We start from the raw sequence: 17,760 nt of genomic DNA, 5'->3' as shown, positions 1-17,760 counted from the left end.
CTGCCATTACCATGAGGATTTATTATTCTCAAACCATTGCCAAGGCTCTGAACCCTCTCGAATTCTTCTTGTAAATAATTTCATGTATCTCTTCTCCTTGGAGTGATCTCTTGTGTTGAATTGCTAATTAGTAGGCCTGAGAGTAGTCGTGTTTGGGTGTTTTCTTTTATTAGATTCTATCATTTCTTTCTATAATTCTATCTCCATCTTCTCCCCTATTTCTAGTATTGTGTTTGCTGTTTGATTTCCATATCCATGCTCACATGAGAAAACCACAACAAAATAGACAAACAAGCAACAAATTAACACTATGCCTTTGAAGGAACACTTATCATTGTGTCTAAATATTAGTAAGCAAATACATAAGGTCAGATTAGAGCTTTTCACTTAAACTTCAAGTTGAAAACAATATATAAAACAAGCATTATACAAATAAAGTCAGGTTAACTAAGGCTGTATTGGAAGTTCAGCATATCTAAACTCTGATTACTTTCAGCTATTCTCAAGAACTAAAGAATCAGCATCTGGAAAAATAGTAATGTGTTGTATTTGACCGACTAGGTTATCTAAAACGGTGTAAATGTATTCAGACTTAGCATGTGAACCATCAAACGCAATAAACTCATGCACTTCCCCGTTCAATTCAATCCAACTACACCCCCGGATCTTTTCCACACCCATCTCTCTCATCAGTTTCCTAACTTGAGCTACCCCTTCCCAGTTTTTACAAGTCAAATACAAATTTGCCAAGAGTGTATATCTGCCACTATGATAAGGCTGTATGTCGATTAGATGTCTTCCTATCCATTCACCTAATTCATAAGCCTTGTGAATCATGCAAGAACCAAAGAGAGCGCCCCATATGCTAGGAGTAGGTTCCATTGGCATGTCTTGGATCACTCTACAAGCTTCTTCCAAATACCCTGCCCGGCCTAGGAGATCGACCATACAGCCATAATGATCTATATTATGTTTTACACCATAAACTTGGTCCATTAATGAGAACAACCGCAGTCCTTCATCCACGAGTCCTCCATGAGAACATGCACCGAGAATGCCAACGAAAGTTACTTCATTGGGTCTTAAACCGTTGCTCAACATTTCTAAGAAGAAGGCCAAGGACTTCTCTGCATCACCATGTGTTGCCAAGCCATTGATCATAGCAGTCCATACATAAACACCTTTTTCTGGTAACTTCTCGAAAACCAATAATGCCTCGTCGATGCACCCACACTTTGCATACATATCTATCAAAGCAGTGCCAAGTGCTGTATTGATTTCTATGTTATGTGCTTTTATATAACGAGCAACCCATCGGCCCTGCTCCAGTGCCCCAAGCCTAGTACATGCACTGAGAACACTTGTCAATGTCACTTGATTGGGAACAACCTTTCCAGCCAGCATCTCTTGGAAAACACAGAGTGCTTCCCTTAACCTATTACAGTGTACAAATCCAGCAATCATAGCACTCCAAGAAATAAGATTCTTGTAAGGCATGTCTTCAAAAACTTTCAAGGCATCATCACAAAATCCACATTTAGCATACATATCAACAAGAGCGCTACCAATGTAAACATCACTAGAAACCCTCCCAGCCGCCACATAGAAACCATGAAGACATCTACCAAACCAAACAAATTTCAATGTTCCAGCAGGAGAAAGAGCTGCTACAACAGCCACCTCATCCACCTTAACTTCTGCTTGCCTCATCTCCACAAAAAGCTCCAAAGCTTTAACGGGCAGAGCATTCCTGGCATACCCATTAATTAAAGCAGTATAAGAAAGCACATCCTTGTTCGTAATTTCAACAAACACTTGGCGTGCAAGATCAACGTACGCACTACTAGCCAAACTAAAAACCAAAGAATTCTGCACAAACTGGTCAGAATTGTATCCGAACTTAAATATTTGAGCTAAAAGAAGAAGAGGGTTTTCATTTTTGGCTTTACAAAAGGCTCTTAGAAGCAAAGGGAAGGTATGTTTATTTGGAAAAATCTCATCTTGGCGCATTTGCATATAGAAATTAATGGACTTTTGAGGGTGTGAAGTAATAGAAAAGCCTTTGAACATGACGTTCCATGTATGTATGGTGGGTCTTTTTATTTGATTGAAGAGAGAAGAAGCATAAGAAGATGGGAACGAAGGAAGTAGTAAGCAAAGGCGGAGCAGTTTGCTGAGAAAGGAACTGTGATGTGAGAGGCCACAAGTGATGAGAACAGAGTTGATCTGCTTGAGATGGTTCAAGTTCCATTCTTTCAAGAAGAACAAGGACTTCAACTGTTCATTCAAAGCTGGAAAAAGTGGTGGAGAGTCGAATGAGCGCTGTAGCATTTTCTTGGCTAGTCTTAGAGCTGCATAGGGTAGTTTTCTTTGCATATGTGACAACTCAAATTAAATATTAGAGTTTAATTTTATGTGACACTATTTTTATATTAGTTTCTCCTAAAAAAAAAGATATTTTTGGCATTAATATTTTTATTTTATTTTTACGAAAAAGGATCAAAATTATCTCCTATTATTTGATAAATAATTTAAAATTATCCTCCATTAAGGATGGCAAGTGGGTCGGTCCCAGGCCTAAACGGGCTAAGTGATCCAGTCCAAACGGTCCCGGTCCCAAATTAAACGGGCTAAACGGTCTTTTTGTAGGGACCGGCCCGGGACCGGGACCGTTTGGTCCCGGGCTAAACGGTCCCGGCCCGCGGGCTAAGTGGGCCCAGCGGATTTAAAAAAAATTAAATAGAAATTAGAGACAAAAGGATGTTAAAAATAATATCTAAGTCTAAAGACAAAAATATTGTAAAGAGATATGCCTTGTAATTTTATTATAGCATTAAAAAATATGGCAATATCTTTCTTAGTCTTCATCCCCTATGGAATGAGCTCAACAATGTGCTAATACCACCATTGAGAAGAAAAAGAAACTAATCAAGACGTGTCAAAATATAAGTTACATAATACATACTAATTTTTGTTCATACAAGTTACATGGTATCTCTTACAAACTTCATAAATCTATTAAGGTCCGGAGAAATTTTTGTTGGTGGTGGCGGAAAAGTAGCTTGGTCATCGCCACTTCCAGGCGAAGCAACATCCTCCGCAAGTTCAGCTAGCACTTTTTCGTAAGCTTCGTCTTCATCTGGTTGTGATTCAGCAAGTCCAAAATTTTTTCTTTCCGACCGGATCCAATCTCTGAAAAGTACTGATTTTTCCAAGCTCTCCTTCATAGACACTCTATAATCACCGAGTTGAAGTCTTGCTTGACTGAAAGCGCTCTCTGATGCCACTATTAAAGCTTGAATAGTTAAAATGTCTCGGGCCATCCTTGAAAGAACCGGAAAGTATTTTTCTTTGTCCTTCCACCATTCCAAAAGATTAAAGGAGCCGTCGGGATTCACTTCCTCAATTCTCTGCGACAAATATACTTCAAGCTCATTTAGTTGTGAAAAATCACTACTACTAGAACGTTGAGAACCCCTAAACCTCGCCCAAGTACTAAGTACTCTTACTCCCGCAGTTCTTTTAGATGATTGAGAATCAGAAGAAGAAGAAGGAGTTGGAACATTTGGTCTAGCATGATTTAATGCAACTTGATAAGTATTAAAAATAGTTTGAGCATTTATTCTAATTATGGCTATTGCTTCCGGAAGTTGAGATAATTCCTCATCTTCAAGTGCTAAACCATTATAAACAGTTTCATACCAAAAATGAGGACCTCCTAATTTCATACAAGGATTTAACAAAGCAGAAATACCATAAATAGGAGGAATGGAGAAAAAATATTTTTTAAACTTTTTTCTCATAGAATCAATAGCAAGTTTATAAATTTCCCCACCCTCTGAAAAATGAGCAAACAAATTTGCAAATTCTGCAATATAAACTAAACAGTTAGAAATAGTAGGATAATATTGCCCAAAAAATTCATTTGTAGCAATATGAAATTTTTCTAAAAAATCTACAAATATTTTAACATTAGCCCAATCCCCATTTGTAAGGTGCTCATCATCATCACTTACATGTGCATTAAATGTTGAGTTTATGGGGTTTCTATATTCATATGCAACAACCAAACTTTCATACATGTAATTCCATCTAGTTGGACAAGGTTTAGGAATCTTTCTTTCTCTTAGGCCAAATTCATCGCATCTTTTAAAATATTCTCTAAGTCTACTTCTACGGTTTGAATAAAAAAGTCAGTTAAGAGCCATTTTAACCTTTTCAATTTCAATATTTCGGAGGTAGCAGTAAGATCTCTGTCTCCAGAGAAGGCATGAGGGTTTTCTAAAAGTCTCCTCTCATTACTTATGGATAAAGCTCTTAAGCTTAAGCTTTTACGAACTGAAAGATCTTCCCATTCTAAATAAGAATGAGAGTCTTTCAACTAGATGTGCTCCTTTGGCTGGGTTTGAGAGAGAGAGTGTGAGATAGTTGGTCTAATAACTAGTCCAACTTTTAAAATTCTCATACCATCACCCACAATTAAATGGTAAATATGACAAATACATCTAACATGAAAAATATCACTAAATGCAGGATTTAGCGTTGTGGTAAGCAAGGCTATAGCATTTGTGTTACTAGTAGCATTATTCATTGAAATTGATATTATTTAATCACTAATGCAAAAATATCTATAAATATCTGTAACTCTGCTAGCAATAAACTGCCATGTGTAACGTGAATTAATTATTCTATAAGAAATAATGCGCTTTTGCATTATCCAATCCTCATCAATCCAATGACTGGTAATAGTAAGATAATCACAGTCGTTACCACTTCTACCAATATCAGTTGTAATAGCAACACGATAATTTATATGAGTAAATAAATAGAGCAAATATTATTCATATTCATGTTTATATTTATAAATATCACTCTTTACGGTTGTGCGAGGAAAACCTTTATAAGTAGGATTAAAACAAATTCTAATATAATGTACAAAGTTAGGGTCAGAAGGAAAACTATAGGGTAAACACATAATAGTTACCATTTTTGCCAATTCTTTCCGATCTTTTTTTGGATCATAATATAAAATACCACCGTAACAGTGTTAATTCTCGATTAAAATTGATTTGAATCGGTACTAGGGTTAACCTGACTAGGAGTAGGTAGACTTTTCCCCTTGGCCAAAGCTTTCAGACGAAGATATTTCACTTCATCTTGAGGGTGTTTCAATATGTGTCTAGACTTAGCCTTATTTTCTGGAATTAGTTGAGTAAACAATGGCCAAACGGGAGATGTTTCTGTCCGTTTGCTAGGTTGTTTAGAAAAAGTAGGGGTAGTAATAGGAGTATCAGATGGGGCATCATTTGGATTAGCAGGGTTATCACTAGTTGGGTTAACATCAGGAGCATGACTAGTTGGTGTATCATCATCTGGTTGAGTTTCATCAAAATATATCTCCTCGTCATCATTTTCATCAATAGTTAGATTAGAATAAAGAGCATTCATTAATTCATGGTATAATTGTTCACCAACTCTAATATTATGGAAAAATTAACTTTCAGTAAATAGTAATAAACTATTATCGCTATCAAGAATAGCAGGTGTAGGACGGATATGGAGTTTGGTTCGGGAAGCCCGGGGCAGTGGAGGAGGAACAGATTGAGCACTAGATTCGTCACTGTCACGACCCAATTTTTTCTCTGTTGGGTAACGTGATGGCACCTAGTCTTAGAAAATAGGTAAGCCTAACAATAATTAAAACAACAATATTATTTAAACGGAATCTCTTAAAATTCCCAAAACGGTGGTACAAGTCATAAGCTCTACAGAATGTTTGCTAGGAAACTTCTAAATGCAACAGTCCAGAAATAAGGATAAACAATGCAAAATGAAAACTGGAAGGTGACTCCGAAGCCTGCGAACGCAGCAACAGGTTTACCTTAAGTCTCCACAGCAACAGTACACACAGCTAGCTAACGAACAAGTACCTGGATCTGCACAAAAATATGAAGAAGAGTAGCATGAGCACACCACAGCGGTGCCCAGTAAGTATCAAGACTAACCTCGGTGGAGTAGTGACGAGGAACAATCAAGACACCCACTGGTCTAATAAACTGAACAGATATAAGCACATGAATAACAGAAGTATAATGTCTACATAAAGATTATGCAATATGGCTCACAATACAGTAATGGCATTAAAGCAAGAAACAACAAGTATCAGCGAAATATCATGAAAATGACGCAGACAAAGTAAATGGAACACAACCTAAATTCGAAATCACGAATACAGCAAGGACAAGTAATAACTCAGTAATTACAACCTCTTTTACATAAGGTTTTAGTCAACAACTCCATGAGGTACCGAACATCGGACAATTCAAAAATCACGGGTCTCAATACCTGAACCCTAACACTTGGCATCTTATGCCCTCATAACACCTCATAACCACACTGACGACTCACGTGCCAATAGAGTCATTCTCACATAGAAGACAAGTAAACAAGGGTGAGCATCCATGCTCAACAATATCAAGAACACCTCTTATCCGATAAGAGTGCTTAACTACGTATATGCTTGTGCAAGTGTCCTAACATAGTCCATACCAGCAAATAAGCATAAGGAAGAAGAAGAACGGACAACACGTAGAATATTTTCTCACAGCTTTCGCAAGATAAAGCTCACACAGGTACGTATACCACTACACAAATATCAACAACAAGAATGCCCACAGGCCATAAATCATCACAAATCAATCCCTGACATAACCCACCTTATCTCGCCACGTGTACAATAGTAACATAAATGCCCGCCTTGCCTCGCCACACGTGCATAATAATATTCCCACCTTGTCTCGCCACATACGCAACCTACACATATATATATCCCACCTTGTCACGCTGCATGTGCAAATATCAATAGTAACAATAGCATGGCACAAACCTCGTGCAACCCCATAACAACAACCACATGACAGAAACCTCTTGCATCACAATAATAATAACCACACGACATAAACCTCGTGCATCACCACAACAAATATAACAACAACAATGGCAATAATACAAAGTACGACAAGTAAATCAACTCAAAAACTTTTAAATCATAGGAAAATATGGGACCAAATCACAAGGAATAACCACAGTAAAGAATGCTAGGCATAAAGAGAACAACTCAACAAAAGGGAAACTAATGTGTATCAACGATCCCACAATATATATTTCAACAACAGAAAAACTAACTCGAGTCAAATAATTCCAAATAAAATAAGTCGACTAAGATATAGTATATCTAAAACTTCTTTTAAGGTTGAGAAATTGCTAAGGATTTTTAACAATTTAATTAAGTATAATAAGCGGCAGAAAAATAATCATAACCTCAATTAAGACTGAACAAATTATAGAATGAAATAATATAAATTTCAAATAAAGATAAGCAGTTATGAAAAGATAGCGTGGCTATAAAAGAGATAACAGTTTCAATTAAGGTACATATCAATCAAGTAACGATAATAGTGGATCATGAAGCAATTTATTCTAATTAAGCAGGTAGATGTAAATCTAGTAATTAAGATATATAATCATAACAAGAACAACTGCATATCCAATAAATACAAGGACCTAAGAACCCTAAAAGGCTAATTTTTCACAAATAAGTCCGTGCACGCACTCGTCACCTCATCACACGGGCTACAGTCAACATAGAAGACTCAAATCCTAAAAGGGAAATCCCACACACAAGGTTAGGCAAGATAATTACCTCGAACCAAGCTCAAACAATCTGTAAGAATGCCCTTTCCTCAATTATCCGACTCTGAATGGTCCAAATCTAACCAAACACAATTGCATATTATGAATACAACGATAATAGACTCATCTAATTAATGAAATCAATATTATAACAAAAATTTTGAATTTTGCCCTAAAAAGTGGAACCGGGCCCACGTCTCGGAATTAGGTAAAAATCATGAAATATGAACACCCATTCACTCACGAGTCCAACCATATAAGAATTACTCAAATCCGATCATAAATCCCCTTTCAAAATGCGAAATCTATATTGAAGAAGTTCTTCCAATTTTTCCCAATTTCAACCCCAAAAATCCGAAACTAAATGGAAAAAACAACTATAGATTAATGGAATACAAACAAAAACGAGTTAGGAATGATTACCCCAAGGCTTCCTCTGAAAATTCCTTGAAAAATTGCCAAATTCCGAGCTCTCAAGTCCAAAAATGAAGAATGAAACCAAACCCTCGAATTTCTCTTTTCTGCCCAAGCGTGACCGCACATGCGCATAATTAGCCGCATCTGTGCGACCGCAGGTGCGCATGTCCAAACTGCACTTGCGCTTCCTCTCGCTTCTACGTGCCAAAATCCGCTTCTGCGGAGCCCCTGATGCACACCATTTCTTCACACTTGCGGAGACTGTCAATTCCAGCTTTTCTCGCACCTGCGTCTCAACCTTCGCATCTGTGGGCATCGCAGATGTGGAATTTTCCTCGCACCTGCGACCCCAGGCACTCCTCCACTTTTCCGCTTCTGCGCTTGCCTCTCCGCACGTGCGCTCCCACACCTGCGGTCTCTTCACCGCAGGTGCAAAAATACCAGAAGCCTGAAGACTTAGCTATAACACAAATCAAACTTTTAATCCGTTAAGCACCCGAAACTCACCCGAGGCCCCCGGGACCTCAACCAAACATACCAAGCAATCCTAAAATACCATACGAACTTAGTCGAGCCCTCAAATCACATCAACTAACGATAAAACTATGCATCGCACTATGAATCGAACTTATAAATTTTAAATCTTTCAACTTCTAAAACCCGTACCGAAACCTATCAAATCAACCCGGAATGACGTCAAATTTTGCAGGCAAGTCCCAAATAATATAACGGAGTTGTTCCAACTCTCGGAATCACATTCCGACCCCAATATCAAAAAGTCCACTTCCGTTCCAAATCTCCAAAAATTTGACTTTCGCCATTTCAAGCCTAAATCAGCTACAGACCTCGGATTTACAGTTCGGACACGCTCCTAAGTCCAAAATCACCCAACGGAGTTAATGGAACAGACGGAACTCTATTCCGTAGTCGTCTTCACATAGTTCCGACTATGGTCAAAATCTTAAGAGTTAAGCTTCCGTTTCAGGGACTAAGTGTCCCAAATCACTCTGAAACATCTGGTAACCGAATTCAACCACGCACGCAAGTCAATACACATAATATGAAGCTGCTCAGGGCCTTATGCCGCCGAACGAGACTTAAATTCTCAAAACGACCGGCCGGGTCGTTACAGTCACTCTTAAATTTTCCCTTATTTTTACCAAAAAATTTTTCTAAGGAAGCCATCTTAATTAATAAATAAAACAAAACTATAATATTAGAACTTAAGAGTTGAAACAAGTTTACCGAATTGATGAACACCTTGTTGAAAATTGATTATCATTGAAGTCTTCAATTTACCAACTTCACAATTGTTTCACGAATTGTAATAACAAAGTAAGTAATAGTAGCAATTATAGAAGAAAATTAGAGAGAGATTGTGATAGATTGATGATTTTATAAGAAAAATAAAAGAATGAGGGGGTATTTATAGTTGAAAATAGGAAAAAAGTGTAATTATAAAAAGTTTGGGATTAAAACAAAGTTGGAGGGTTAAATGGCTATTTTATAAATAGCCAACGGCTATTTTTGACAGCCCAACGGCTATATTTAAAAAAAATTGTTTTTTTAAAAATATAGCCGTTGGGACCGTTTGGCCCTCTAAGGGACCGGTCCGGTCCCGGCGGGCCAAATGGTCCCGGGTCTGGCGGGCCCAAAGCATAGGGCCGGCCCACGAGACCGGCCTAGGCCCACTAAAACCGGCCCATACGATCCTGGCCCGTTTAGTCCGCTGTCCCGGGCCGGTCCCGGGCTTGGACCGGCCCACTTGCCAGCCTTATCCTCTATCCATCTTTTGGTCAGCATACACAATGTTATTTTTATTCCTATAGTTATCCCTCGATTTAACGACAAAATCTATGGGCACAACTTTTAATACTTTGGTAGTATTTTATTGGGTCGGGTGGCTCCTAGTATAAGTCCATGCTGGGTATCATATACCCGCTCTACTTATTTTATAACCCAATTAAAAATAATACGCTAAGAGCCTCTTTTAAAAACTTTATGCCAAAATGTTCCCTTTTAAAAAAAAAGACAGAATATCCTCCTTTTGAAGATTTTAGTACCTAGATGCTTTCTCCCTTTCTATGCCCAAGCTCCACCTAAACCCATCCTTTTCTTTGTTCACTTTCTTTTTTGTCTTTTTTACTTTTTTTATTTTTTCCCATTTTGTTGCTATTTTTTACTTTATTTTTTTTTCTAATACTCCCCCGTTCCAATTTATGTGAACCTATTTCCTTTTTGGTCCGTTCCAAAAAAATATAATCCATTTCTAAATTTAGAAACAATTTTGCTTAAACTTACAATTCTACCATTAATGAGAAGCTTTTAGAACCACACAAATACTCTGGGCCCTTTTTGAATTGTTTAGGACCACAAATTCCAAAAATCTTCATTTTTTCTTAAATTTCGTGCCTAGTCAAACATGTTCACATAAATTGGAACGGAGGGAGTAAAATATTGTACTCTTTTCAGTTTTTTTATTTTCTTCTCTTTTTTTATAGTTATTTTTTTTTCTTTTTTGTTATTTTTAATAATAATCCCTTACTCGTTTTCAATTCATTTTTTATTGTATTTCTTTATTTTCTTAAATTTGTTCGTTCTGGTAAATCTTTTCATCCAAAACATTTATCGTTTTTTTTACTTTTTTATTTTTTATTTTATGTTATTTTTTTCTTTGTAATAAAATTTTACATTTTACACTCTTTTAAATTTTTAAAAAATTTTTTTAGTTAATTTTCTTAATATTTTTTATTTATTTTTGTTCTTTAAAGTTAATCCCTCACTCTTTTCACTTTAATTCTTGTTATTTGTTTGTTGTACTTTTTTATTATTTTTATTTTGTTCTTTCCAATAAAATATCTTCGCTCAAAACATTTGCAAATTTTCTCTTTTAATTATTATTTTTTATTTTATTTTTTAATTATTTTTTCAATAAAATGTACGTGCCAAAATTAGTAACTTTTTTCACTCTTTTTGGTTTTTGTTATTTTTAAATAAATAATCGAGTCCTCAAATTAGTATCGGGATACTTTCTACACAATCATTAATAGATTATAATTACCAAAATTTACTATATCATTCTTTTTTATTTTATTTTTTGAATTTTTGAATTCATTATTTTTAAATGACTTTTTTTAATTTTCTAAGAAAATTTTGGCTTTTTTTATAATAAAAATTTATTACTCTTTTTTACTTTTTTTTGTTCTCTATAGTTAACTTGGCAAATCCTAACATTTAGTGTACTACACTAATTATGGTATAACAATGTGTAGTATATCAAGAATATGAGAATATCATGGTTCAATAGTGATCATGGTATACCAATGTGTAGTATACTAAGAATACTGGGTATACCATTTAACATACTATCACGATCCGGAATCCCAATCATGGGCCGTGATGGCGCCTAACATTGTAACAACCTGACCGGTCATTTTTAGCTTTAGCATTCCGTTCGGTGGTTTGAGACTTTGAGTAGCTTCATATGATACATTATGACTTGCTTGTATGGTCGGTTTTCATTTTCGAGTGGTTCGGGATTGTTCAGAAGAATGACTCTCGATTTGTAAGCTTTAAGTTGGAATAGTTGACCAAGATTTGACTTTTGGGTAAACGGAGGTTCCTAGAAGAATTCGACTCTATTTCTCGAAAGTTAGCAATTTGAAGAACTTAAGAGTTCATAAGTTTGACCAAGAGTTGACTTTGTATTATTGGACTCCAATTGGTGTTCCGAGACTTTGGATAGGTCTCCATAGTTGAATTGAACTTGTGTGTAAAGTTTGGAAGTAATCTGAAGCAATGTTTTAAAAGGTGGGGGCGTGAGGCGAGGCGTTTTATCTTTGACAAGGCGAGGCGTAAGCCCTGAGACATGGGGCTTAAGTCCCACAGATCTTTAAATTTTACCAATTTCAAGAATTTTAAGATAGTATAAAATAAAAAATAATTATAAAAATTATATTAAAATCATAAAATTATAACAAATAATCTATTTAAAATATTTATAAATTATAATTCAACTATGAATAATACGAAAAGTATGACATATATCATAATATGCAAATTAGCTGCAACGTCGTTACAACTCAAACATCAAAAGTAATGTATTCGATACGAAATCTTATATGTATCTCTTAAGGAGTAATAAATCTTGAAAGAATTTCGATATTATAATTTGATATTTCTTTTAAAATACTCCTTTTATTTAATATGCTTTCTATTTGAAAGATAATTTATATAAAAACATAATTTACAATTTAAATATAATTCTCTAGCATCATTTATGTTTAAGTTTCAACAAGTTAATAAAGTGACACATAATTTACCATACAATACCATGATAACTAATTATTTGTAAATAGTTAATAGCTAATACTGAGCTATTAAATTAAAAAGTATTGTATCTCATAAACGTGAAAAAATAATATTTAGGAAAATAATTATAAAAACAATTATGGACTATTATATAATAAAGACATAACAAAAGTTAATAAATAAATACTTTTTAAATGAAAGATTTATTTAAAATTTACTAGCATAGCAGTCTTAGTGGATAACATGCAATAGTTTTTATTTTAATTATGACATAAAATACTCTCAACTTAATGCCTTATGATTAAGAAAAAAAGTAATTTTGAAGTCAATGATTTATTAAGAAAATTTGAGGATTTACAAGATTAGTTACACACAATTGCATAAAGTTCTATTAGGCGAGCCTAGTACGCTGGGCGTGTCTGGGGTGTAAGCCCCGGTAGCCGAGGCGTAAGTCTCACGAAACTAAGCCTCACATATAAGCCCAGGGTGTTTTACGAGTGCTCCGCCCTGGGGAGAGCCCCGGGCGAGTCCCAATTCTTCCTTTTAAAATAGAGATCCGAAGTGTGTAAGTATGATTCAGACACTCTTTTGAAGGAATGAAGATTTAACAACCTAGGAGAAATTCTATTCGGTTTGAGCCTCGATTCATTGTTGTGATATTCCCATGGGTGTTTTGAGGCTTTGAATAAGTTTGGATAATGGATTTGTACTTGTTGTTAAGATTGGATAGATCCCCGAGGGGCTCGGGTGTGATTTGGATCATTGGTTGAGGGATTAGTTAAGTTAAGGATTTGAAGTTTGACCATGGTCAATATCGAATCAAGATTACCTCTTTTCAGTGTTTTGAGTGTGCGAGGATTCAAAAGGCTATCTTGGGTGTAATCTCGCAAGGATTACGTTGGGCTTATCAAATGTGAGTTTAGGGGTCCTCTAGGATCTGATTCGAGCTAGAACAGCTACTGCATCTTTTTACTTATTTCGGAATTTAGTCACTTTTTCTCACAATGTTTAGGAGGTCGGATTTGGGAAATGTTTTAGGGAATTTTCACGATTTGAATTGGGGTAAGTATTTTTTACTCAGATTTGTTTATATTTCATGATTTCAACCTTGAATTTAGCGATTGTTTGATGAATCAAATTAAAGAAATTGGAGATTTTAGTAAAAACTTTTCTAAAACATAAACGAGGTCGGATTTGGATGAAACACATATAATTGGACTCGTATTGGAATGAATGTTCGGAATTTATGAGTTTTGTCGGATTTTGGGGTGCTGACCCGGGGTTGACTTTTTTATTTTAGTTAAAGATCAAAATTTTATTATTCGGAATCGTTTTCTATAGTTTTTATTTATGATATTAAGTTATTTGGGCTAGATTCGAGCCATCTGGAGGTTGATTTGCGCAGGAAGGGCTTCTTAGAGTGTTGATTTAGCTTACTTGAGGTGAGTGTTTTGCCTAACTTTATTTGTGGATTTTTTTCTAATAAAATAATATTGTTTGCTATATGCGGGGGTGATGTATATGCCAGGTGACGAGCGTATATGCATGTGCCAGGGTTATCCATGCTCGGGGTAGATGATAGTATTGTTTGTGCCTTGTTAGGACTATGTGATTTTCTTGCCTCATGTTTTACTTGACTTCTATAATAATATGAATATGAATTTCAATGCTAGAAACCATGATTCAACTTGTCATAACCAGATTAAATTTGACGGCCTCTTTGTGAAAGTGTTGATGTGCTAAATTCGATCATCACTATACCTAATCACAAAATACATGTCTATGACCATAACTCATAGGTACTTGGGTTCCATACTTATGCAGAAAAGCATGTTTGAGCTTTGTCGAGATACTTGAGCAATAGGGTTCTTGAGGTTTATTGAATTGTTTATTGGTTCGAGAGCTGTGATTGATGTTCACGTGGTATATTTTCTTAACCACTCTTATTGATGCTAACCATGCTTCCTACCTTGTTTGTCATTGATATACATGTACTTGGTGAGGAAGAGCGTAAAGCACGGAGGGTCATGCCGTACCATTGCATATACATTATCATGTGAAAAAGAGTGTAAAGCACGAAGGGTGATACTGTTCCATTGCATATACATTATCATGTGAGAAAGAGTGTAAAGTATGAAGATTGATGCCGTGCTATTTCAACTATATTATTACGCATGAAGGATAATGCCGTGTCATTATTTTACATTATCATGTGAGGAAGCATGTAAAGAACAAAGGGTGATGTCGTGCCATTGCATATACATTATCATGTGAGGAAGAGAGTAAAACACGAAGGGTGATGTCATGCCATTGCATATACATTTATGTCTTCATTCCAAGTTGTCATTGTTGTACCTATGCTTTCTAGGTGACTTGTTGTTGTTGTCACGTCTTTTCCTCATACCTTAATTGTTATTGTTCTATCCACGCTTTCTATCTGTTTATCTTGTCACAATCATGCTTCCATCTTTTTTGTTATATTTACATCTATGCATTTCCTCATTTGTTGTGCTCTCATCTATAAATTCTACTCTACTAGATAGTGAAATTTATGTTCTCCTATCTTAATTGCTATCATTACTTATGTGCTTCCCACCCTGTCCGTTATCGTTGTCCGTATGCTCTGCCTTATTCGATATTGCTACCTGTGTATTTTCCACTTTGTTGTTAATATTATTGGCGTTTCTTTTACCTAGTTGGTACTAGTATACATATGCTTGATAAGGATGAGATAAATGCACGAAGGGTGTTTCCGTGCCAATTGATTTGACATACACTCATATATTTGGTGACCTATGCTTTCTTTGTGACTTGTTGTTGTTGTCACGTCTTTGCCTCATACCTTAATTGTTATTATTCTATCCACGCTTTCTATCTGTTTATCTGGTCACAATCATGCTTCCATCTTTTTTGTTATATTTACATCTATGCATTTCCTTATTTGTTGTGCTCTCATCTATAACTTCTACTCTGTAGATAGTGAAATTTATGTTCTCCTATCTTAATTGCTATCATTACTTATGTGCTTCCCACCCTGTCCATTATCGTTTTCAGTATGCTCTGCCTTATTCGATATTGCTACCTGTGTATTTTCCACTTTGTTGTTAATATTATTGGCGTTTCTTTTACCTAGTTGGTACTAGTATACATATGCTTGATAAGGATGAGATAAATGCACGAAGGGTGTTTCCGTGCCAATTGATTTGACATACACTCATATATTTGGTGAGGATTAGATAAATGCACGAAGGGTGTTACCGTGCCATTTGACTTGGTATCTTCAACACATTTCTCATACTATGAAGATTCGTGGATTTACTATGTTATTTTGTGGTTATCGCTGTCGCGCCCCTTTTTTCTTTCTCGCGAAATTGGGTTTTCGACGTGTGACAACTTTTTAAAAGGAGTATTAAAAGAGAACAGTCGCCACCTAATGATTTTTAAGGTACGTTAGGGCACCTATTGTGCAGATAACTTTGTTTGACTACTCAACGTCACCAAAGATCGGGCAAGGGCTCAAATTACCTCAAAGAGAAGGTGTTAGGCACTCTTCGAGGTCCACAACTGTGGGTCCCGACCAAACTTAGGACTATGTGGATTATGTAATTAGACTAGGTGATCAAATAAACAAAGAGAATATAAAGGTCAGAGAAGTTCATTATAACACAATTGATACAAATCTTAAGGACTACAAGGATACAACTATAATATTTAAACGACTAAATGTAGATATCAAGTATATAAAAAAGGGAGGGGGGTCCTAAGTTTTTTAGCCTAACGGACCACCCCGTGCAACATAAATAATACTTCACAACTCCTTTAGATAGGAGTTACTCATATTATTCAGCGGGCACAGACTATCATCTCCTGCTACCCGATTACTATGTTAAAGTTGTTTACCTAAAGCGTTCTAATTCAGTTCTAAGTCATGTCCTATGCGTGCATTACCCGTCCCATGCCTATGGCCCATGAGGCTTTGGACCTACTATTTGGATGTTTCTAGACTTAATTTAGGTTGCTCAAAAATGACAAATCTAAGAGACATTCAAAATATGTAAGACTGCACATAAAGACAATAAATGGTTCAAGTTGGCCTCCATATGTAAGCAATAAATGCACGCGAGAAAGTTCATATTATAGGCAGTAGACAAATTTTAGAATTAAGACGAATTAGAGTCCTTAAGTCCTATAGACATGCTCCTATGTGATTTTGATTTTTCAAGCGTACAGGCAGTGTTGTTGTTCTGGAGTAACGAATTTGCAGATTATAGGTATTATAAATCCTATAGGCATGATCTCTAAATATTTTGCGCAATGAGGCAATAAAACCGTTTGAAAGCTTAAAAAGTATCCGCGTTTGATTTTATTGGCATACTTTCTAGACGAGTAACAGTATCCTATAGGCAGCATTTCTAAGAGTTGGCAATTGAAACTGATTCTATAACACTTCATCCCTTTAGGCATATTTTCTAGGCGGTTAATATGATGGAAACATCAATAAAAAAACTAATTAATCAATTAAGGTCCTATAAACATGATATCCAGATGAGGATCATAAGTTAATATAATCCTACAAGCATGTTATCTAGTAAATACACTACAATTGCACAAATTAAAGGAGTGGACACCTGATTCCTATAGGCATGTTGTCTAATAACGCATGCCAGTAAACATAGTAAAATAGATTGAGTGAGTGTGTGATTCCCTATAGGAATGGTTTCTACTAGTGCAAATGAAAAACCAAATAGCATATATGGCAGGTTAGATAGAATAACAAGTAGGTCACACAAACCCTATAGGCATGTTCTCTACCCTTTAATGCAAACATTAGAATATACTCATTTCCCCAATTTCACTAACAACCTAATTGTTTGTTTACAAATTATTACAGGCCCAATTAATGAACATAAGTAAATACTATACACGAGAAACTGTAGGCCCAAGAGCAGGCCCCCAAAAGAAAAATTAAGATGACCCAGCACTGCCTGGGCCTTCCACAAGCTCAACCTTCTACGAATAGCAGGCCAAGATGCGAATTCAGCTCAAGAACTGGAGGGTGTCAATTGCACAACCCAAGTCCATATTTGGACCCATATTAAACCCATATGGAGTCTCACTTACCAAGCAATTGGGAGTTGACGATTTGACAAATACACATAGCAATTACTTAAAGAATTCTGGACCTATTATCAACGAATAAGTGATAGAATTTGAAGAAATGTATTTTGTACTTTAGAAGCAGACATAGCAGGATTGATTAAACAAAGAACATGCAAGTTAAGAGGATCAATAAGGCTTAGATTCCTCATGGTAAGTTGATATAACAATACTGACATTCTA

General features: G+C 35.8%; 1 protein-coding gene across 1 annotated transcript; it reads right to left on the bottom strand.

Annotated features, from left to right (window-relative positions):
- Positions 1 to 380: 380 nt before the first annotated feature.
- LOC107800534 (pentatricopeptide repeat-containing protein At1g50270-like) lies at positions 381 to 2,377 on the bottom strand. Its single transcript, XM_016623725.2, has one exon. It carries the CDS (start codon positions 2,374 to 2,376, stop codon positions 493 to 495), a length of 1,884 nt encoding a protein of 627 aa, XP_016479211.2. The 5' UTR covers position 2,377; the 3' UTR covers positions 381 to 492.
- Positions 2,378 to 17,760: the final 15,383 nt, after the last annotated feature.

This window comes from Nicotiana tabacum, chromosome 12, assembly GCF_000715075.1.
Source record: "Nicotiana tabacum cultivar K326 chromosome 12, ASM71507v2, whole genome shotgun sequence".
NCBI lineage: Eukaryota > Viridiplantae > Streptophyta > Magnoliopsida > Solanales > Solanaceae > Nicotiana > Nicotiana tabacum.
This window is presented reverse-complemented; position numbering and strand designations above follow the sequence as displayed.